The sequence below is a fragment of the Podarcis pityusensis genome (assembly GCF_964106645.2).
Source record: "Podarcis pityusensis genome assembly, chromosome: 9".
NCBI lineage: Eukaryota > Metazoa > Chordata > Lepidosauria > Squamata > Lacertidae > Podarcis > Podarcis pityusensis.
In genome coordinates this window covers 72,051,336-72,074,638 of record NC_138034.1, presented here as the reverse complement: position 1 = coordinate 72,074,638, position 23,303 = coordinate 72,051,336, and the positions used below count along the sequence as shown (strand labels likewise).

Here is a 23,303-nt window from a genome sequence, read left to right as displayed (position 1 = left end):
TGGCTACAGTACCACCAAATAAATGACATATTTAAAAAAGACAAAACGAAGAACGGCTTTGAGACTTCTAGATCGAAGCTGGAAACCGAATATTAGAAAGTAAAACAAAAATCCTATCAAAAATGTATGAGTTACTTCTAGAATGGCATACAAAAGATGAGGAAATTAAGGAAGTAATGATAAAATGGGCAATAGATATTGGGCATAACACTGAATTTGATAAATGATCAAGCCTATGGAATATGGGTATGAAATTTACCGCATGCATGACAACAAAAGAAAACATAATGAAAATGATGTATAGGTGGTATTTGACTCCTACCAAATTAGCGAAAACGTCTAGAATGAGAAATATGAATTGTTGGAAATGTAAGGTAAAAGAAGGGGATTTCTATCACATGTGGTGGACATGTGACAAAGTTAAACTATTTTGGTATAGTATTTATGGTGGCGTGAGATGGATCGTCCAATTAAGAGACGACCATTTCGAGCTATTATGGACCAGCGGGGAAGCGCTAGGGCTACGCGTTCCCCTGAAAAAGCCCCACAGAAGAGTGGGGTCTCGAGGGGACCAGCCAAATGGGGAGCAACTTGCCGCAATCTCCCTGCTACCTTGCTGCTGTGTTAGCAGCTAGTGGGAGGGTGGGAGCAAGAAGCGACTTGAGTCTGTTCATGGCGATATCACAGTCTGGTAGCTGAAGCCACAAGTCGCCACCGAAAGCAACAGATTTTCCAAGCAAGGTTGTTAATGCCAAAATTTCTGGACTTTTTAAAGCTTAATTTGGACTTTAAAAGCAATTTGGCGAAGACAGAAACTAAACAGGAAGTTGACTTCCATCTTCTGACTGACAGGCTCTGCAAGCTGGGATACAGACTGGTGAAGGAGAGTCAGGTTCATGAATTTCTGGAAAAACATGGGAGGGGTCCTAATTCAAAGATGGGATAAAAGAACTGAAAAGCCCCCTGGAAGAGCAAAAGGAGGCACTGGAACACTTGGGGGAGCAGTGGGTGGAAAAAACAGATTTTTTTAAACGAGAAGGACAAAGGCAAATCTTAAAGTACTCAGTTGGAATGTGAACGGATTGAACAACAAAGCAAAGAGAATCAGGATTGAACATGAAATTCTTAAACAAAACGTAGATATAATCTGTCTCCAGGAAACACATGTAGCAAATAAACACAAAAGAATTCTGATTAATAAAAAATTAGGGATGAATTTCATTTCGGCAGATAATGCAAAAAGACGTGGTGTAGTATTTTATATTAAACCTGAACTTGAACCCAAGTTGATTCAGAAAGATGATAAAGGGAGAATTCTAGTGGTACAAATCAAAGTCCAAGCAGAAAAGATAGTATTGGTGGGAATACACGGACCAAATGAAAAGAAATCAAAATTCCTTGAGAGCAGCAGCAGCTGCTTTGCTGCTTTGCCGCTTGCTGGGTTTGGGGGAGTTGCGGGTGGGGGTGGGCAGCGCCAAATGGTACCCCTCTTTAGCCTGACACCCGGTGTGGCCCGCACCCCTCACACCCCCATTGCTACGCCCCTGCTGAAGAATAAAATGATAAACCCAGAAGGAAAAGCATATGCTTACCCCATTGGAAAAACGATGGCCAAGCTCAAGCAAGTCTGTGATTGGAGATGCATGCATCGCAGATGTTGCTGTTGTTTAGTCATTTAGTTGTGTGCGGCTCTTCGTAACCCCATGGACCGGAGCACGCCAGGCACTCCTGTCTTCCACTGCCTCCCGCAGTTTGGTCAAACTCATGCTGGTCCAACCATCTTGTCCTCTGTCGTCCCCTTCTCCTTGTGCCCTCCATCTTTCCCAACATCAGGGTCTTTTCCAGGGAATCTTCTCTTCTCATGAGGTGGCCAAAGTATTGGAGCCTCAGCTTCAGGATCTGTCCTTCCAGTGAGCACTCAGGGCTGATTTCCTTCAGAATGGAGAGGTTTGATCTTCTTGCAGTCCATGGGACTCTCAAGAGTCTCCTCCAGCACCATAATTAAAAGCATCAATTCTTTGGCGATCAATCAGCCTTCTTTATGGTCCAGCTCTCACTTCCATACATCACTACTGGGAAAACCATACCTTTAACATAGCATCGCATCACAGATATTGCCACCCAAGTTGGAAAGGGCTTCTTTTCTATATTTGAAAGAGGAAGGGAGGATGTAAAGAGGAAGCCCTGGGCAAGAAGATGGGGATTTTAGCTTCAACAGGAACCCTCACCCCCAGTCTATCAATGCCTGTATATGATCCTTCAAGCCATTTGATTTGGTCTTCTTTCTTCCAAAGAAGGGAACGAGTGACAAGTGACGATGACATCGAGAGGTGCTTGACTCAGAGACTTTTGGGGTCAGGCAGGGCTGCCGCTTGGTGATGCACAACATGCTTTCTGTGCATATGCAGACCGCTGTAGGCTGTCTACACATGTTGCCAGCTTGAAATGAGGCCGTGCTGTTCATTTTCTCGATTCGGATCGAAGCTGGTCTGGGGTGGGGGTGAGCAAATGCAGCATTTCATAATAAAACCACAGCACAGAGGCGGATTGTGGCCAACACTGTGTGTACGCCGCTTCCCAAATCGTCATCAGGAGCACACTGGATGAAGAACCAATGGGAATGTGAGCACAGCATCATGCTCAACCCTTCACACCTTCCTACCTCCTTGCATCCGAGGTGACTTGTACTGGCAGACAACGATCCATAGGCGTAGCAAGCAACACTTACTTGCATCTCCTGCTTGTTCAGGCATCCCTCGACCTTAATGGGGTGAGATCGCGGCTTGGCTCGCTTCCTTGAGTCTTCCGTTCTGGAGCCACCTGCTCTGTTGGTGCTTCTTCAGTGCACAATGAGCATAAGAAGAGCTTGACCGCTGGATCAGGCCAAAGGTCCATGTCTCTTCTCAGAGGGGACTGCAAGCAAGGCACGAGTGCCACAGCGCTCCCTACGCCATGCTTCTGATTCCTAGCGACTGGTATTCAGAGGCCTACTGTCTCTGACAATGGAGGGACAATGTAGTAGCCACTGGCACTCATCCTCCATGCAATGGTCTAACCCTCTTTTAAAGTCATCTAGGTTGGTGGCCATCATTGTCTCCTGTGGAAGGGAGTTCCAAAGTTTAACTATGCGCTGTGTGAAGTAGGACCTCCTTTTGTCTGTCCCGAATTTTCCAACATTCTGCTTCATTGAGTGGCTCTGCATTTCATCCAGTTGCAGATATATCTATTCCCTTGCAGTCTGTCTGATCAGAGTCTTATCAAAGTAAGGCTTGCCAGTGTGGAGACGAGTCTAGCAATGGCGCCGTAAGTTGGATTTGCAACTTTCCTGCCCTATCAGTCTAATGATGTCATAACAGCGGAGTAGATAACAGAATATCCTACATCACCCTCTGAATCTCATCCCTAATGAGTTGCCTTTTAATAGTCCTCACAATTTAAAGTCGGTGACCTGAACGTTCTTGAATTCACAAGCAAGGAGCGAGGTCCTCTTTGACCTCTGAATTTGACCTCCTGTGCCCTTTTAAGTGCCAAATATTAAGGCACAAGAGAGCAGGTAGCAAGATTGTTTCCTGGACAACGGTTAAGAGCCTGATGGTCAATTAGTAAAGCTAAAAGTGCATTACAGAGCGAAGGCGTTCAATGCGATTAAGAGTTTCAAGTCCTTGTCTGCAGCTGCAGAGTTGATGAAAGTGCTAACTGACTCTAACGAAGGTCAGGCAAAAAGGAACAGGTATGGCAGCAACAGATATTAGCCCCAGTTTCATTAATAGTCAGTATTTCTCATTTATATTCAGCATCACTGTCATTGCACCCTTGAAGAAAAAGAACCGATCCTCTCCCAGTAAGCCACTCTAAACCTTGTTTGTAAATATGTGTGTAACAGCAATCATGGCAGCCCATGTGGACCACAAGGTTTGGAAAGCTGGGCAGATCTCCTTTTGCTACACCAGGATGGGAAGCCTCAGGCCAAAGGGACAATTGCACCACTCAGGTCATCTCTATCTGTCCCTCAAAGTCTCCCTAAGCCAGATACAGTGGTACCTTGGAAGTCGGTTCCAAAACCAAGGTGTCCTTCCCCATAGAAAGTTATGCAAAATGGATTAATCCGTTCCAGACACTTTTAAAAACAACCCCATAAAACAGAATAGAATAGAATAGAATTTATTATTTATACCCCGCCCATCTGGCTGGGTTTCCCCAGCCACTCTGGGCAGCTTCAAAGAGTATTAAAATACAGTGGTCTGTTAAACATTAAAAGCTTCCCTAAAGAGGGCTGCCTTATCTGAAGTCTTCTAAAAGTCTGGTAGTTGTTCTTCTCTTTGACATCTGGTGGGAGGGCGTTCCACAGGGAGGGCGCCACTACCGAGAAGGCCCTCTGCCTGGTTCCCTGTAACTTGGCTTCTCACAGTGAGGGAACCGGCAGAAGGTCCTTGACGCTGGACCTCAATGTCCAGGTAGAATGATGGGGGTGGAGACGCTCCTTCAGGTATACTGGACTGAGGCCGTTTAGGGCTTTAAAGGTCAACACCAACACTTTGAATTGTGCTCAGAAATGTACTGGGAGCCAATGTAGGTCTTTCAAGACTGGTGTTATGTGGTCTCGGCGGCCGCTCCCAGTCACCAGTCTAGCTGCTGCATTCTGGATTAGTTGTAGTTTCCGGGTCACCTTCAAAGGTAGCCCCACGGAGAGCGCATTGCAGTAGTCCAAGCGGGAGATAACCGGAGCATGCACCACTCTGGCGAGGCAGTCCGTGGGCAGATACAGTCTCAGCCTGTGTACCAGATGGAGCTGGTAGACAGCTGCCCTGGACACAGCAATTTAACATGAATTTTACTCTCTAACGAGACCATCGATCCATAAAATGAAAGCAATAAACAATGTACTGCAGTCACACAATCAATCAATCAGTAGCTGAACTGGGTTCCACACAGTCACAAAAACAACAAAAAAGAGCCGCAGAAACAAAAACACAAAATAAACAGCAAAAACAGACAAACCTCAGTGTAACACTCAAAACGGAAGTGTGGCACTCAAATTGGAAGCATAACACTCAAAACAGAGCATGTTTGGCTTCTGAAGAAAGTTCACAAACTGGAACACTTATTTCTGGGTTTGCAGTGTTTGGGTTCCAAGTTGTTTGAGTACCAAGGCTTTTGAGAACCAAGGTACCACTGTACAACATTCCTCATCCTTGCTTGCATCCTCCTTGAAGGTTTTTGCCTGGCTGGAATATGTCATCGAATGTTTCTTCCTTGCCTGTGTGGAAGACGGAGAGTGACGTGTCAGACTGGGGGGTGGGAATAGCCATAGAAGCACGGCACAGAACTGTACAGTTGGAAGGGACATCAAGGGTCAGCTAGTCTAGGGTTGTCACCTTTGTTCTGGCCGAATACAGGGCAGGGTGGGCAGGGCACTTGGGGAGGTGATTTATTCTTTCTCCATCTGGTGCCGAAATGACTTCAAAGCAAGCCATTACAATCTATTGCGGCCTAACAGGGTGGTCCCAGCACACTGGAGTGTGGGGAGGATTAAGGGACTGGTAGGCATTGGGGACCAATCTGAGTCGTTTTTGCATTTTATGGCGAACCTACCTAATTCACACTTTCTGCAACAATACGCCGAAACACAACCGTCCTTCAAAACCTGCACTTTTCCAAATTTTGCAATGTAGCGCAAGTAATGCATGCAAAAATGGATAGCCTAGGGTTAGATGGTGAAAATAGCGTACAGAAATGCACTTAGGGAAAAGACAAACCTATGGTTGTGTACAGTATATGCGGCAAAACGGCATACAGAAATGTGTTCTGTTGTGAGAAAATCAGCCTAAAAAGCTGACAAGTTTTGCTGAGAACTTTAAAACAATAAGAAATAAAATTGCAAACTGAGAGAAACCGAAATTGACAGATCTGTCCGTCCCTAGCAGAGGAAAGGGGCAAGGGCGCAATGGTTGCACATCCTTCTTCAAACTTGCAATGTGGAGATATCAGTGTTAAGTTGTGGGCGAACATATCAGGCGACACAGCGATTCTTCCAAAGCAGCTCTTTATTTGTAAGCTGGAACAGAACTGTCTGAGGAGCTCAGTCAGCCTGCTTATATAGAGCTCCAGAACAATGTAACTGTTGCCATTTTCTAAAACTATCCAATCACTGAATGTCACTTTTCGATCCTTCATTTGCATAACTATCTACAGTATCCCCCTGCTGGCCCAGGGTGAGAACTTCAGTACATAACAATCAGGAACAGGGCCTATTCCATTTTACAGATCTTAAGTTGCTGAAACACTAAAGGCTGCAGAGAGTTACCGTAGATTTGGAATCCCTTAATGCTCAGAGTTGACCCTACCAAGCTACAAGAACTCATCTGACTTGGAGTGAACTGGCTCCTTATTTTTATCCAAGTGGGTGAGAGGAATGGCTTACCCAATTTTTTCATTTATGCCAACCCATTTCTAGTAAACTGCACGCACGATAGAACATAACACTAACTGGAATGGATTCTATACTTCAGCAGCCTAAGAAGAAGTTAAGGCCACTCTTTGTGCACCATCTACTGGTTCAGTAGACACACACTGTGCATAGAAACAACTTTTTGACTTGGGCAAAGAGATCCAAAATAACTATAAGCCCTCTTTGGAGAACGCCTTGCCTGAAACGAAAGTTTCAGGAGCCTTAGCACAAGTGGTTTAAATGTTTTTAATTGCCTTAAGTATGTTACTATTTTATTTTTAATAGTACGGCTTTACCACTTTGGTGTTTGCCGTCCTAGGCTCCGTTGGAAGACGCAACCATAAACTTAGAATCATAGAGTTGGAAGAGACCACAAGGGCCATCAAGTCCAACCCCCTGCCAAGCAGGAAACCACGAGGGCTCATTGTTATGGAAGGGACCACGAGGCTCATTGTTATTTACTGGGTTGAATAGGATCCAAAAGGCAGCAGTCTGATTGGTCCTAGAACAATAGGATTCAGAATGCAGCAGTCTGATTGGTCCTAGAACAATAGGATTCAGAATGCAGCAGTCTGATTGGTCCTAGAACAATAGGATTCAGAATGCAGCAGTCTGATTGGTCCTAGAACTATAGGATTCAGAATGCTGATTGGTCCACAGGAGCCACCCTATCCAGCTCCAGGTGGAAGTGAATCCGCAACCTGATTGGTCTACAGGAGAATCCCGGAATTAGCCAATCACGTGGGGCCCATTGTGTAAATAATGTATATAAAGCAGACATTCTGGGGGAACGGGCATTCCTCCTCACCACTATGAGCTGAATAAAGAGCATGAAATCCACTCTCCACTCCGAGTATATTTCACTCATCCTAGTCCAAGCCCTTGCAATGCAGGAACCTTTTGCCCAACATGGGGCTCGAACCCACAACCCTGTGTTTAAGAGCCTCACGCGCTAGCCACTGAGCTATTCCAACAGGAAATCTTAAACATTTTCATTGTCTCCGCTAGAAGCTGAGTCTTTAGTGTTGGCAGGCCCAAGCTGTGGAACCCTCTTCCAGAAGAGACAAGCCTATGTACCATTTAAATTTTAAAAAATGTATTTCTATCATTTAAAAGGTCATTTTGTACTGTTTTCATGCTGTTTTATATTTCACTGTATATATTGCTGCACACCAACATATTATATTGTATGAACAGGTGATAAGGGTAAAGGTAAAGGTAAAGGCACCCCTGACCATTAGGTCCAGTTGTAGCTGACTCTGGGGTTGCGGCACTCATCTTGCTTTACTGGCCGAGGGAGCCAGCGTACAGCCTCCGGGTCATGTGGCCAGCATGACTAAGCTGCTTCTGGCGAACCAGAGCAGCGCACGGAAACGCCGTTTACCTTCCCGCCGGAGCGGAACCTATTTATCTACTTGCACTTGACGTGCTTTTGAACTGCTAGGTTGGCAGGAGCAGGGACCGAGCAACGGGAGCTCACCCCGTCGCAGGGATTTGAACCGCCAACCTTCTGATCGGCAAATCCTAAGCTCTGTGGTTTAGACCACAGCACCACCCACATCCCTTGAACAGATGATATATACGGGTAAATACTATTGCTGTACTGGGATGCAGAAGCGGCTTAGTCCTGCTGGCCACATGACCCGGAAGCTGTACGCTGGCTCCCTCGGCCAGTAAAGCGAGATGAGCGCTGCAATCCCAGAGTCGTCCATGACCGGACCTAATGGTCAGGGGTCCCTTTACCTTTACTATTATTGTATAAAATAAATAGATCTAATAAGAATGGGTGGTGTTTGTGCTTTCCACAAACGGATGTCCTCCTAAAATGACAGATTTTTTCCGAGAGGGCCAGAGTCTCACACAGATCAGATCTCCCGAAAGCCCAACAAAAAGTATTCATATTCTCCTCCCCAACCTCGGGTGACATCAAAGACTTCTTCAATTAGGGAGAACTCTTGGCCTTTGATGCATCTTCTACCCAGTTTGGAACGAAACAGGAGAGAAAATTGCCCATATTTCAGTGGCCTCACATCTGCGACCTTGTCTTATTAGACATGACACTTGGCGTGAAGAGCAATGCCTTGTGCTTTTTAAGAGAAATGAGTAACAAGGGCTACAGCACGGCTCAACAGGCCTGTCCACCAGTATATATATACCTACGGCCATAAGGGCAAAAACCAGAAGGACCTTCTCCGTTCCTGCTCCTCAAGAGAAGCAGCTGGTGGCGACCATGTCTTACAATATGCTAGCCTTCTGCTTGCTTTGGCTCCTGGCTCTCTCTTCGGCTTGCTACATCCAGAATTGCCCCATTGGAGGGAAGCGCTCCCTTCTGGACATGGAAGTCAGAAAGGTAGGTCATGGCGGGTTTACGGCAAGGTGGGAGAGGGCTTTGGCTCAGTGTTAAGAGCATCTGCATGCAGAAGACTGCAGGTTCAATCCCTGGGCTCTCCATATCAGACCGGGAAAGAATTCTGTCTGTTGGTGTGTGGGTGTGTTTGTGTGGGTGTGCTTTAAATGCATGGTTTGCATGCCATCCAAAACATCTACAACTGTAAACATCGCCAGACATCGGATTATGTAAACCAGACTTGGATAAAGCTACATTTCCTCCGTTTTGTGCCCCACACCAGTGCATCTCGTGTGGGCCAAGAAACAGAGGGCATTGCTTTGGTCCCAACATCTGTTGCGGGGAAGAACTAGGCTGTTACTTTGGCACAGCGGAAACCATGAGATGCCAGGAAGAAAACTTCCTCCCAACGCCTTGCGAGTCTGGAAGGAAGCCGTGCGGCAACAGCGGCGGGACTTGCGCTTCATCAGGCATCTGCTGCAACAATGGTGAGGACATCTCCCCATCAGAAACCCGCCCTTTTCCTTTTCTTTTTAAAATATTTTTTATTGGATTTTATATTTTTATAAAATAACAAACACATAACAAACAAAATACAGAGCCCTCTTTCCCCCCATGACCTCCCTCAACTTCCTTTTCTGGTTTTTTGCATAATAACTTCTCCTGCTCCTTACTTTGTTTTATCTTAATATTGAGTTCTCTATATTGCTTGTTGTTGTACTCTTATCTTATTTAACAATCTCTTTGTAGTTTCTATATTTGCTAGTGAGTTCATCTCTTTCCATTGTTTCTGTATATACAACATGAATGGTTCCCATTCTTTTTTAAAGTCTCTGCAGTATTGTCTTTATCTCTAAGTCTTTTCATCAGTTTTTACCATTTCAGCATATTCCATCAGCTTTCCTTGCCATTCTCCTGTTGTTGGAATTTTGTCGCTTTCCCATTTTTGGGCTAACAATATCCTTGCCACGGTTGTAGCATACATGAAAAGTTTATTCTTCTCTTTTGGCTGAAACCCGCCCTTTTTACCCATAACATTCACTGCTATGCTGTCCGTATCTGTGCAGCGCCATGTGGTTTCTGGCATTTGTGCTTTCCACAGTGTGCATATGACCCTTTTTGCTTTTTCAAGTGAGCGCGATTTGGTTTCTGATAGTTGGAAATTACTGTAGGCATAGAAATTGCTGCTTCTACAGTTGCTGTCAAGCCTGCTGTTAAAGGGTCGAGGGTGAACATGGAAACCATAGTGCCACATCACATCTCTGCTCGGCTACATAAAGCCAGTTTAGATGTGAGTAGGATCTCTGTCCTTGTGCAGAGGTTCAAGTCAACATGCGGGTGATGGGGCTGGGAACCCCAGGAATGGTTCTGATCCCCCATTTATATGCATTTTAAACATCCACAAATTGCTACCGTGAAACAGGAATACATGCAGCTTTCTTGCAGTGAAATGATATTTTTGAATGAAAAGTGGCTTTTCTTAGAATCATAGAACTGGAGAGTTGAAGGGAACCCAAGGATCATCTAGTCCAACCCCCTGCAATGTAATTACTTCTTAGCACAAGGTTACCAGATTTCTTCAATGAATCCAGGGACACTTTTCAGCTTCGGATAGGATTTTGTCAAGGGACTGATTTGTAAATCCGGGGACTGTCCCCGGGAAAAGGGGATGTCTGGTAACCTTATCTTAGCAACTAGTTGATGCCAGCCTAAGCAAATCAACATTTCCATAAAATATGCCACTTCCCCTATATCTTATGTGATGCTGAGGAGCATGAAAGAGTACTTGAAATGACCAAGAGTTTGCTAGAATACTGTTTTGTCATTTTAACGTTTTCCATTTCCCTTTTAACAACTGTTGGGGACTAAGGCTTAGGCAGCTGAAAGGGACCGGAACTCTCTTGATGAGGTGTGGGGAACCATCAGGAACAAGGGTGGGTGGGTGTGCAAATGCAGCCCTCTAAGCCTCTCTGGCCCTTGGGTCACTCCCCAGCCCACACCTGCTCCCCAATCCTGCTTTGCACCCTTCTTGAATGTTTTTGCACAGCAGGAATGTCCCTCGATGATGCCTCTTGCTTGTGCGGATGGAGAATAGAGAGGAGGGTATGTGAGAAACTAGGGAGGCGGGTGGCGCTGTGGGTTAAACCACAGAGCCTAGGACTTGCCAATCAGAAAGTTGGAGGTTCGAATCCTCGCCGGCTCCCTCGGCCAATAAAGCGAGATGAGCGCCGCAACCCCAGAGTCGGCCACCACTGGACCTAATGGTCAGGGGTCCCTTTACCTTTTTATGTGAGAAACTAGCCAACTGTAAAACTAGCCAAAGGTAAAATCTGCATGCACTGCCCCACCCACTTTTGCCTGTGCCCCTGGAAGTTGTCTAGAAGAATATGCAGCTCTTGCCTTTAAAAGATTCCTCCTCACTTGACCATGTTCCCTGGAATTCCAGAGATATATTACCAGAAAGGAATTTGATAAGCTGCCTCTTTGTGTCTCCTCTAATCACGCAGGCAACACTTTTCTCCTCTCAAGATGTTGGCAGGTGCTCCTTGAATTTTGGCACTACAGTGGTACCTCAGGTTACAGATGCTTCAGGTTACAGACTCCACTAACCCAGAAATAGTACCTCAGGTTAAGAACTTTGCTTCAGGATGAGAACAGAAATTGTGCTCCGGCGGCGCGGCGGCAGCAGGAGGCCCCATTAGCTAAAGTGGTGCTTCAGGTTAAGAACAGTTTCAGGTTAAGAACGGACCTCCAGAACGAATTAGGTTCTTAACCCGAGGTACCACTGTACAGACAGTTGTCCAGGTAGTCTCTGTTGTTGGGCTGGCTCAGTATGCAAACTGCCTTGGGCAGATCTGTTCCTATGATGATCAGAAACGGCCACAAAAGACGTGGCCCATGTTGGTTTCTTTTGACGAATTTCCTTGTCATTTCAGAGGGCTGCATGGTAGACTCTGCCTGTGACCAAGAATGAAAAGACAACAAGGAACGAGGATCATGTGAATCCACTTTTAGATTATGAACTTGCAGGCAACGCCAGTGGGACACTTCAAGTATGCATGCTGGATGCTAACGGCTGACAAACTTGTGCAAATTAACAGTTGCATATCAGCAACAGAAGTCTATGATTTGTGTTCTCCTGGCTTTTCAATAAAGTTCTATTAGCATGTCTATTGCTTATGTCACTGTTCATCTGCTTAACAATATGGCATGGAAGGGGGATACATTTGTTTATTCATTCATTTACTTGAGTCATTGTTTGCCTGTTGGCAAAAAAAAAAAAAGTCTGCCAAGACTACCATAAAAAGATTTTTAAAGCACACATTAAAACAGTAAAATGTATTATTGCAAATTCTCAAAAAATGCTACAAATCGCAGCAAGAACTAGTCACAATTCCAACCAATCTCAACCTCCCAAGGCTTGGTGGAATAGAAAGGGCCTTCTTCAAGAGCCCACATAGTACAGGGTAGAATAGGCAATGATCAGCAGCTAGAGAAAGGCTTTTAGCAATGTGTAATAATTGGAGGGAGGCGAGGTAACAGGCAGTGTAAGAACTCAAGTACACAACAACGTCCCCATTTCCATCTGAAATGTTGGAGTGCATGAAAGAAACACTTCGTAAAGGAAAGCGTGGCGGCTCTCTGAGGTAATAACAATAACCCTTTGACGGGGCCTTCTTGGTAGTGGCTCCCCACTTGTGCAATGCTTTCCATCATTCTTAACATTCAGGAGAAATTTTTAAAGCAGGCACTTTGAAAAATTCTGTTCCCGGCATCCTTGACATTATTAGCTATGAGGATATATTACTGTTTAATTTTGTTATTCTTATTTTTAATTGTACTGCTTCGCTGTTTGCCACCCTGGGCTCCTTTGGTAGGACAGGCAGATGAGAATAATGCTAATACTTTAGTAGTAATAATACCCGTGAGGAGGACCAGGAGCTGAGGTGCGGTTCCCCCCGTTCGTTTTATTTTATTATTTGCTGCATCCCACCCTTTCTCCTCCAAGGAGCTCAAGGTGGGCTACATGACTCTCCCCACTCATTTAATCCCCCACAATAACCCTGCAAGGCAGGCTAAACGCTTAACTTGAGTGACAGGGAAGAGGAACTACATTTCCCATCACGCCCACACCCTACTTCCGGTGCCCTGCCCGCCCTCCAGCAGATGAGGCGCCGTCTTTCCCGCTCATTTCCTTGATTGACAGCGAGAGGGAGAACTACGTTTCCCGTCATGCTCACGCCCTATTTCCGGTGTCCTGCATACCCTGCCTTCCTTCTTTCCGCCTGCTTTTATTTCTGAGGTAGGCCGCGCTCGGGTCTCACCCGCCTCACGGACCCAGCAAATACGGGGCCTAATAGCAGGAGACGGGAGTAGCGAAAGCGAGAAAACCATCAGTAGCCCGGGTCTACTTCCGGTGTGTAGGCCACAAGGAATCGAGTTGAGGAAGACTCCATTTCCCATGGTGCCTCAGCCCCACTTCCGGTGCTCAGCCGCTCGTGAGGCAAAAGACCGCGAGGAAACTACATTTCCCATACTGCCCCAGCCCAACTTCCGGCGTGCGGACTTTTCCCTCAGGATTTTGCTTCCGCTCTAACTGCCGCCGCCGCCGTGATGCTTCGCGGGCTGGTCCCCTTCTCCGGCCGGGGCGGCCTTCTGGGCCGGAGCCTGGCGCCGCTCCTGGCCGCGCCTTCGCGGGGCCGCAAGACGCGCCACGACCCCCCCGCCAAATCCAAAGCCGGCAGGGTCAAGGTGCCGCCGCCCGTCGACCCGGCCGAGCTGCTGGTGGTGCTGGGCCGCTACGAGCGCTATAGGCGGGTCATGACCGCCCTCAGGTGAGGCGCTGGGGAAGCCTGCCACTCAGCCCGGCCGGCCAATCAGGGCAGCCGGCGGGCCCGTGGAGGCGGGGCCAAGTGGACCTCGAAGGGGAGTCTCGGGGGTGGGGGAGGCGAAGTGGGGGCCGGGCTCTGGCTCCTCTCCCTTTCTCCTGCGCCAATTTATTCAGATTCAGGTAGGTAGGTGGGCTGACGCAGTCGAAATAAATTTTAAAAATTAAAAAATTGTCCAGTAGCACCTTAGAGACCAACTAAGTTCTTGGGAGAAAAGCAATGACAAACCTAGACAGCATCTTAAAAAGCAGAGACATCACCTTGCCCACAAAGGTCCTTATAGTTAAAGCTATGGTTTTCCCAGTAGTGATGTATGGAAGTGAGAGCTGGACCATAAAGAAGGCTGATCGCAGGAGAATTGATGCTTTTGAATTCTGGTGCTGGAGGAGACTCATGAGAGTCCCATGGACTGCAAGAAGATCAAATGTATCCATTCTTAAGGAAATCAGCCCTGAGTGCTCACTGGAAGGACAGATCCTGAAGCTGAGGCTCCAAGACTTTGGCCACCTTATGAGAAGAGAAGACTCCCTGGAAAAGACCCTGATGTTGGGGAAGATGGAGGGCACAAGGAGAAGGGGAGGACAGAGGACGAGATGGTGGGACAGTGTTCTTGAAGCTACCAGCATGAGTTTGACCAAACTGCGGGAGGCAGTGGAAGACAGGAGTGCCTGGCGTGCTCTGGTCCAGGGGGTCACGAAGAGTCGTACACGACTAAACAACAACAACAAAAGTTTGTACTGGATATAAGCTTTTGTGTGCATGAACACTTCTTCATGAATCTAGAATCATGGAGGAATCTAGAATCTCCATGAATCTAGAATTATGGAAGGCAGCACATTGAGCTGCATGAAATGGAAGAAGTGTGCATGCGAACGAAAGCTTATAACCAAAACAAACTTAGTTGGTCTCTAAGGTGCTACTGGACAATTTTTTATTTATTTTTTATTTATTCCAATTTATTTAGTTATTATAGACCACAAGCTGAACATGAGCCCACAGGGTGATGCAGCAGCAGAATTAAGTGAGTGCTATTCAAGGCTGTCATGGATGCTTTAGTTGAGATTCCTGCATTGCAGGGGGTTGGACTAGGTGCAAAGATGTGGCATGAGGCAGCAAGAATACTCATTGCAAAGTATTGGAAAACACAAGAGTTACCCACACTGGAGGAATGGCAGATGAAACTGATGGACTATATGGAACTGGCGGAAATGACTGGTAGAATCCGTGACCAGGGAGAAGAGTCGGTGGAAGAAGATTGGAAGAAATTTAAAGACTATCTACAGTAATATTGCAAAATTAAAGAATGTTAGAGTGATGATGGATTGAAATTAAGTGGCTTCTAGCTATACAGGCTTTAAAGTTATATATAGATCAAGATTAAGGATTAGGATTAAAAAAGTTAAAGGAAATGGAAATTTGGCTTTTAAGAGGTAAAAATTTTAATGTTATAGTATATTAAGATTAAGGATTGGGATTAAAAAAGAGGGAAAGAAATTGCTGGACAAACAAAATTGAACTGGAATACAAAAGAGGGAGGTATGAGGAGGTCCAGAAAATAAGTTAATTTAAAAATGGTGATGAAAAGGTGGTATTGTTTTTAACTGTTGTTTTTTTTTTTGTCTTTTGTTTTTTGCTTTTTTTTGGATTATGTATTGTGTACTTTTGAATTGTGTATTTTTCTTTTTTCTTTTTTATTTTTTTTACTGATGTGTTCTTTTTATTGGAAACTCTAATAAATATCATTAAAAGAAAAAAAAAGATGTGGCATGACAGCCATCTTGAAATCGGTGTTTGAAACTCCCAGTGTTTTAGGTGCTTTTTTTTGCAGCAGGTCATTTCATTAGCCTGAGCAGTTTCTGAGCTCTGGGCTCAGTACTGTGCCTAAGATTTCAGATTAAAACTGCAGAGTGGAAGGAAAGGAGGATGTTTTTCTGCCTCCCCACATCCAGATACTCTCTGAAAACTGGAGAAGAGACCCTCTTAAGAATATTAGGGGGGTGGGCAGGGGAAGGACTAGACCATGTGATAAATGAACATAATATTTTAGCTGCAGTTCATTCATTTTCAGCTTTGTATTCTTGTTATTAAAAAAGTGTGCCTAGACATTCCAATGTTGCATCCATAACCTAAGTTTAAGGTGCGATTTAGATCCTAGCTTTCATATCTCAGTTTCTAACACTGCTTCAAGTGTCTGAAGGGCTGTCACATAGAGGCCAGGACTTGAACCAATGGCTTCAAGCTCCCAGAAAGGAGATTCAAACTTAAACATCAGGAAGAACATTCTGATAGTAAGAGCTGTTTGACAGTCTTGCTCGGGAGGTGGTGGACTCTCCCTTCTTGGAGGGTTTTAAGTAGAGTTTGGATGACCACCTGTCACATTGATTTAGTTGAGATTCCTGCATGGTAGGGGATTCTATGATTTATATATTAAATGTGTATACCACCCTTCATCTGAAGAGTTCAGGCAGTTCACAGCATAAAAATACAAGATAAAAACACAGCTGCGCAAACATAAGTTCTGAATGATTGATAGGCATTCATCAGGGTTGGGGGACCTGCAATGGGAGTTGTAGTTCAGTGACATCTGGAGGATCACAACCCTGCATATGACACATGGGGCCCTTGTGACTCTTGCCTCTGCAGGGAAGATAGCAGTAACAAAGGGGCAGCTGCTTTTTTAACATTCCCTCCTATGCTCTTTACCAGAGGCGAGTTCAAAGAAGAGGTGCTGAGGAAACATTATGCAGAGAAGTATGGGGAAGTCTGGAAGCAGAGAGAGGAGGCTGCAAACAAGGAGCATCAAGAGCTGATGGCCTGGAATGACGCAGAGAACAGACGTCTACGGGAACGGAGGTGAGCACGGTGTGTCTCTTGATTTTTAAATCTGCTGTTGATTTCATTACTCTTCTTGGCCTTTGGCTGTTTCTGTTGTCTTGAGAGCAGCAAGTGCTAAGTTCCTTCTGTGTCCCTAACCCCAGGGAGGAGCGCCTCCGAAAGGAAGCGGCAGCTGATCAAGAACGCCGATTGCAAGGAGCCCAGAATCGGGCTACCTATATGGAAGAAATTCTCAAGGAGAAGGAGAAAGAGGTGCTCCAGTTGCAGGTAGGGAAGCCAGCCTGCTGCAAGCAGCTGCCTTCACTTTGACGCTTCTTCCTTAGAGCAATCTTTTTGCTACTGCGGACTGGTTAAATGTCAAAATGCTACCTAGTTTTGATGATGTTTGGGGGACACAAAATAAAAGAGAAACCAGGATCAAACTGGAACGTGTCCAGAGGAGGGCAACCAAAATGGTCAAAGGCCTGGAAACGATGCCTTAGGAGGAACGGCTAAGGGAGCTGGGCATGTTTAGCCTGGAGAAGAGGAGGTTAAGGGGTGATATGATAGCCATGTTCAAATAGATAAAAGGATGTCACATAGAGGAGGGAGAAAGGTTGTTTTCTGCTGCTCCAGAGAAGCGGACACGGAGCAATGGATCCAAACTACAAGAAAGAAGATTCCACCTAAACATTAGGAAGAACTTCCTGACAATAAGAGCTGTTCGACAGTGGAATTTGCTGCCAAGGAGTGTGGTGGCGTCTCCTTCTTTGGAGGTCTTTAAGCAGAGGCTTGACAACCATATGTCAGGAGTGCTCTGATGGTGTTTCCTGCTTGGCAGGGGGTTGGACTCGATGGCCCTTGTGGTCTCTTCCAACTCTATGATTCTATGATTCTATCCTTTGGCTATTGTTTTAGGTTACCAGAGGAGGGTGTGGCTGGGTTAAAAGTGCTGGGGGATTTTACTGAAGGCCACTGCTGCCTTTTCTCCAACCCTTTGGGCGCTGATGCAATGACGAAAGACTTGAAACGGACAACCCTGTGTGTCTGGAGTGTTGTTCAGGGGGAGAAATACTGTGTTTGTAAAATGCCTTCTTTTCCTCTTTTGCTGATGCAGGAAGAAGCCAAGAACTTCATCACCCCTGAAAATATAGATGAGCGGATTGAGGAGTGCCTAGACAACCCTCGCAACTACAATTTTGCCATTGATAAGGAAGGAAGGATAGCCAAGCGGAGCTTCTTGCCTTAGCAACTCATACCAGAGGAGCCTGGGCGTCCTGGTATTCCCTGCCAGAGTGGTTGAGTGTCCTTTCCATCCAGCTGCCAGAGTCACTGTGAGGGGACCAGGACTGGCTTGCTCAACTTCATCAATAAGACTGCTTTGAGACATTCACCCTGAAAGATGTATATCTTTGGGGTTTTATACTTCCAGAACATTGGTGCCCTTCTTGAAGACTTTGTTGCCGTTTTTCCGTAATAAAATATTGGGTTTCTCTTAGAGGTTTCATTCGCTATGTCCTTAGCATTTTAAAGGTCTATGGCAAAGAGGGGCCACAAAACTTCTCAGTGAGGATTGGGCACAGAATGGTGAGTGACCGTTGGGGAGGAAGCATGGAAATGGGGGTGGAACAGAGTGGATTCTCGTTCTCAGGCTAACCAAACACCAATTAGTGAACATGCGGCAATGTGAGTGGCAAAGAAAGCATATTACAGCTTGGTACCTGATTGGGAGGTTTTTTTAGGATAGTTCAGAAGGGGAAGGATCCCTGGAGCTCTTGAGGGCTGACCTTGGCCAATTGGCTGCACATTTTGGGTATAATGTCGCTCATCTTCTGAGAGACTTTAACTCCATAGTTGTTGCAGTTCCAACTGAAGCACCAGGAAAGTGATGTTCAGCCCTCTCGGAGTTATGCTGTGGGCCCTGTTTTATCCCCAATGCTATCTAATATCTATATGAAGCCATTAGAAGTGGCTCTCCATATCTTCTTCTGTGCTATACAGTGGTACCTCGGGTTACATACGCTTCAGGTTACAGACTCCGCTAACCCAGAAATAGTACCTCGGGTTAAGAACTTTGCTTCAGGATGAGAACAGAAATTGCACAGCAGCGGCGCAGCAGCAGTGGGAGGCCCCATTATCTGAATTAACTGAAGTGGTGCTTCAGGTTAAGAACAGTTTCAGGTTAAGAATGGACCTCCGGAACAAATTAAGTTCTTAACCCGAGGTACCACTGTACTGGCTGGGGCTGATGGAACAGCAGGTTCGCCATCCATGGTCTGACGGTACAAAACACTCTTTGGAAAATCCCCTTCTTGCTTCCAAACTACCTGCAATCAGAAGCATGCAAGAAGAGCTTACAGAATAAGACCAAATGCCCATCCAGTCCAGTAGAGCACGAGACTGATTAATCTCAGGGTCTTGGGTTCGTGCCCCACATTGGACAAAAGATTCCTGCATTGCAGAGAATTGGACGAGATGATTCTCGCGGTCTCTTCCAGCTCTACAGTTCTTTGATTCTATGCTCACAGTGGCTAACCAGATGCCCATCAGATGCCCATGGGAAGCCCCCTTGCAGGACGTGGGTGCAACAGCAGGCTCCCCACTTGTGATTCCCAGCAACTGCTATTGAGAGGCATCGTGTCACCTTGGCTAGCAGCCATTAATAGCCTTACCCTCAATGAATTTGTCTTGGCCCCTTTTCAAGCCTTTCAACCTGGTGGCCATCACTAGGTCTTCTGAGAGAGATTCGACCATTTAACCATGTGTCGTGGACCATGCTTCGAATTTCCCTGCAACTTTAGATTAAGTGGCCTACGAAGTGCAGCTTGAAACCTGTAAATGGTGATGTGTCTTTGGAAACACATGCAGAGTGCAAACACAGATGTGTGTGTAGCAAAATAAAGTATTTTATTCAACATAATTGAGTTTTACAAGTGCATAAAGAGAACTCCCTGCAAATCTTCATTCTGACTGGACAACAGTAAACACAAATGCTTTTTTCAGTCACTAGAGTAGTACGTTCACATGCTGGGAATTTGAGTAAAGACTGCTACAGTGTTCTTGAGAATTTAACAATGGGCTGGGCACATCACTCCCACAAACAACACATTAAGCTGAAGAGGAGGGGTGGGTCATCTGTTCAGGTGCAAAACGTTTCCCAAAAAAACATGCAAAGGGGCATCATTTTTTCTTCTGAAGTTGTCTTGCTAGCATGTCGGCCTGTTAAAATGAATGCAACAGCATATCAGCAATAAGGAATTGAATGTTCCAGAATGATCAAGGATCTACTTTGGTCTGAAAACATCTTAGCAGGGAACAGGTGCAGAACTAGTCCCCATTCGTGCAAATACTAGTTAAATGAGTCCTACATGAACTGATTCTGTTGAAAAGGGTTGTGCATGAAAAGGATGTAGCACGAGGAAATATCCCCTGATCTGTGGAGACGCATGCATGGCAAGTTGCCACCTGATATGTCAACAAAATTAGGCTGGAGTAGGGGAGGTCAGTTAACAGCTATTAATGCATGCTGTACTCCTTTCCTACAGCCCCTCAGGTATTAAGATCTGCACAGGAAGGCCCTCTTGGTATTATTATTATTATTATTTGTATACTGCCGTTCATCTGCAGATCACAGGGCAATTCTCAACATAAAAATACAACATAAAAGCACAAAATACATGCTAAAAACAAAAACAAGAAAACCCAAACCAATATCCCAACCCTCCACATCCACCCTGTTTAGTTCATCCATTCAGGTTACTTTGGGATTGTGGTGGCCCAGGAGAGGCCCAGTCTCCAAACTGCATAATTCCCTCCCTTGGCACCTTCACGATACAGCTTTCATCATATGCTGAAGTTACGCCTTGTAATCCTTTTTATTTGACACCTGAGATAATTTTGTAAGGGCCCACCCCATTCTTCCGATTGTTAATTGTTTTAACTGATTTTAGCATCATATATATATATATATAGTTTGCCTTACCCAAAGAGCAGTTAAGAAATCGTCATCACTGTCATATTACTCTTTATCACTGGAAACAAACACCACATTTAGAGATTTTTCTGAAGACCAGGTGCCGTGGGACAAAGATCAGCACTGGGGCAAAGCCCTCCTTCCCAGTTTGTGGTCTTCCTGGAAGCTCAGCCTTTTCCCAGTTCTTCCCCCCAGCAGCTGGCCTTAAGTGATGTACTACTGCCTCTGAAGCTTTAAGACCCAACTACCGTACTTTTAGTTGTCACCAGCTGCCTTAAATGAGCCAATCCCAAGAGGAATTTGCAAAGCCCTGCAAAGATTAATCTCACTCTGCTCTCCTCCAAAGAGGCTCTGAATCTACAGTGCCACTCCCTTGCTTACCAGCAGAGTCTTCACAATTTTATCCCTCGGGATCTTCAGATAAGTGCAGTCTTCCCCGTCGCATAATTTGATATCTTCAGAGACCTGAATTCAGAGCAAGAGAGAGAGAGAAGTGTGCTAAGGCAGCTCAACTGACTTAGGCAGGCGATGCCAGGGTAAGGACAGCATCGGCGTACCTCTGGACTTTGTGGCAAATCAATCTCTCTCTTCCCTCCCGGGTACCAGCCGTGGGACCAGTGCTGAGCGCTTGATAGATGCATGCTGATGGTGAGCATTATGCACAGAGAAAGCAGGAAGGACCTTTGGTATGCCATAGTGATGCCTGGAGCCTCACTGCCTCAATAAAATCTGCAGAGGAAGGGAGGAAGGGAAGAAAAAAAGCATTGGGAAGCTCTGCAAAGGCAGGAATTGTAAGGTGTTGTTTTCTAGTACCTTGGGTTACAGACGCTTCAGGTTACAGATGCTTCAGGTTACAGACTCTGCTAACCCAGAAATAGTACCTCGGGTTAAGAACTTTGCCCCAGGATGAGAACAGAAATCGTGCGGCGGCAGCGGGAGGCCCCATTAACTAAAGTGGTACCTTAGGTTAAGAACAGTTTCAGGTTAAGAATGGGCCTCCGGAACGAATTAAGGACTTAACCCGAGGTACCACTGTATTGGGCCATTCCTACAGGACTACCATTAATAACCAAGTTTCACATGGGCAGACTATGAAAGCCACAGGTGTGCAGACAACAGGTGGTGCCCCTTAACACATACGTATCGTGCCGATGTTGAAGGACTTGCACACTTTATTTACTACCCACTGAGTCAGTTTCGAGATCTTGTTGCTTAAAAGCAAAGCCCCAAACTACTCTGGACCAGGTCACCGGAAATACCAACTTCCCCTCCCTTGGCCATTAACACCATTAAGATCAACAAATGGGACCTGGGTGGGCTTGCCATGGTCTCGTGTTAATGCGGAGATGGGCTCTTTCACTGGTAGCAATAGAACTGCAGCCTGCGCTTCCTGCAATGGCCATTCCACCAGCTTTTTGAAGACACGCCTATTTTCACAGCCATTCCCTTGATCTCTCATCCTGTCTCCTGTTTTAATTCTCGTGTTGTTTTAATGGGATTGCTTTAAGTGGGGGCTTGAGCAGGACTTGGAAAGCTTTGGAAGAGAGGTTACTGGGGTCCACCAGTGGCAGGGAGCAAGGTTTGCAGCTGCCCACCCCACCCTAATGGTGTCTTCAAGTACTGAATTGTATTTTTCCCCATTGGACTGACTGGCTAGCACCTATTTGCTTATATGGGAGTAAAAAAGGAGGTCCCTGGACACATGGTTGCTGTGCTCTTCATCCCAGCCCACATATAACTGGGGCGGGTACATTTCCCTCCTCCATTCCAATCCCTGAAACTGGTCACACTTACATCTGGATAACTGCAGACATTCTTCCTAAGGCTGCTGGAAAAAACTGCTATTTCTTCCATGGGGAGTCAGAGTAACCCACTGCCTTTTACAAAAAAAAAATTGCATCTACTGATGCTCATCCAACAGCAGTATTTTTTAACTGCAGTGGAAAGTGCTCTTTTTGCAAAGAGTGCATTACTCAGGCATTCAGTGCTCACATCAGCAGCAACCTTATCTACTGAAAAAGATCCCCTTTTTCAAGCACCCTCCCTGGTGATGAATCTGTGGGGAGCACTTTGCAGCTATAGCTAGAAGTAATTCACAGAGATAAGCAAGGAACTACCTGGGGGTACCTTCAGCACAGTGCTATCGCAACTTGGCAAAAGATGGCAAACACCCAAAGGTAGAAACAGCACAAATATTGTCTGCCCTGGGAGATATATAAAACACATTTGCAATTAACATCTTTAGAATAAATCCCCTCCAACAAAACTAGCCAGATGTGACGCTTGGCTTGCAAGTAAAGACATTGTTCAAGTTACCTGCAAGACACGAATTGTAAGAGAAGCTTAATGAAAAGTCTACTCACGGTGACTTGATTGCTTTTGCTCTTCTCCCTCTGTCCTGAAATTCCTCGGATGCTCCAGCAATTTACTCTGGGTATTTATATTATTCTTTGTGTACTTCAGCGCAAGCAACTGGTTGCCCCATTGGCCAAGGCTGTTTGCTGACGTTTGCTGCATCAGACTCTATGGATGGCAACATACATCTAAGCCTCCCTCCCATCAGGACGGTGCTCAGCTAATACTCTTTCAGCAATCTGTCTTCTGACCCTTTCATTTGGCAGGAAAACTGGGGAACTCTGGAGTGAAAAGGTTCGATGCATTCCAAAAATAATTGTTAGATGGGACCGCTTGCCGGTCGGAACTTCTGCAGGCGGAACTTTTGCATGACCCAGGCGGCTGCAGAGCCTGATCTTTAAAGCCCACTAAAGGGTTGGAAAATGTATGGAATAGCTGTTGATAGACTCATAGAATTGTAGAGTTGGAAAGGGACCA

At 45.7% G+C, this 23,303-nt stretch overlaps 3 protein-coding genes across 3 annotated transcripts; 2 read left to right on the top strand and 1 right to left on the bottom strand.

The window, feature by feature from the left end:
- Positions 1–8,616: 8,616 nt before the first annotated feature.
- Positions 8,617–11,966, top strand: LOC308485424 (neurophysin 1-like). Its single transcript, XM_081021307.1, has 3 exons — positions 8,617–8,798; positions 9,079–9,283; positions 11,732–11,966. Exons 1-3 carry the CDS (start codon positions 8,679–8,681, stop codon positions 11,767–11,769), a joined length of 363 nt encoding a protein of 120 aa, XP_080877433.1. The 5' UTR covers positions 8,617–8,678; the 3' UTR covers positions 11,770–11,966.
- Positions 11,967–13,376: 1,410 nt separating this feature from the next.
- MRPS26 (mitochondrial ribosomal protein S26) lies at positions 13,377–17,996 on the top strand. The gene is made up of 4 exons (XM_081021272.1): positions 13,377–13,630; positions 16,391–16,537; positions 16,663–16,786; positions 17,616–17,996. The coding sequence occupies exons 1-4, from the start codon at positions 13,410–13,412 to the stop codon at positions 17,745–17,747; spliced, it is 624 nt and encodes a 207-aa protein (XP_080877398.1). The 5' UTR covers positions 13,377–13,409; the 3' UTR covers positions 17,748–17,996.
- A 1,386-nt stretch (positions 17,997–19,382) lies between these two features.
- LOC308485432 (progonadoliberin-2) lies at positions 19,383–23,028 on the bottom strand. The gene is made up of 4 exons (XM_081021314.1): positions 22,835–23,028; positions 21,029–21,200; positions 20,853–20,936; positions 19,383–19,717 (listed from the first exon to the last, which is right to left on the bottom strand). Exons 2-4 carry the CDS (start codon positions 21,164–21,166, stop codon positions 19,679–19,681), a joined length of 261 nt encoding a protein of 86 aa, XP_080877440.1. The 5' UTR covers positions 21,167–21,200; positions 22,835–23,028; the 3' UTR covers positions 19,383–19,678.
- Between the last annotated feature and the right edge of the window lie 275 nt (positions 23,029–23,303).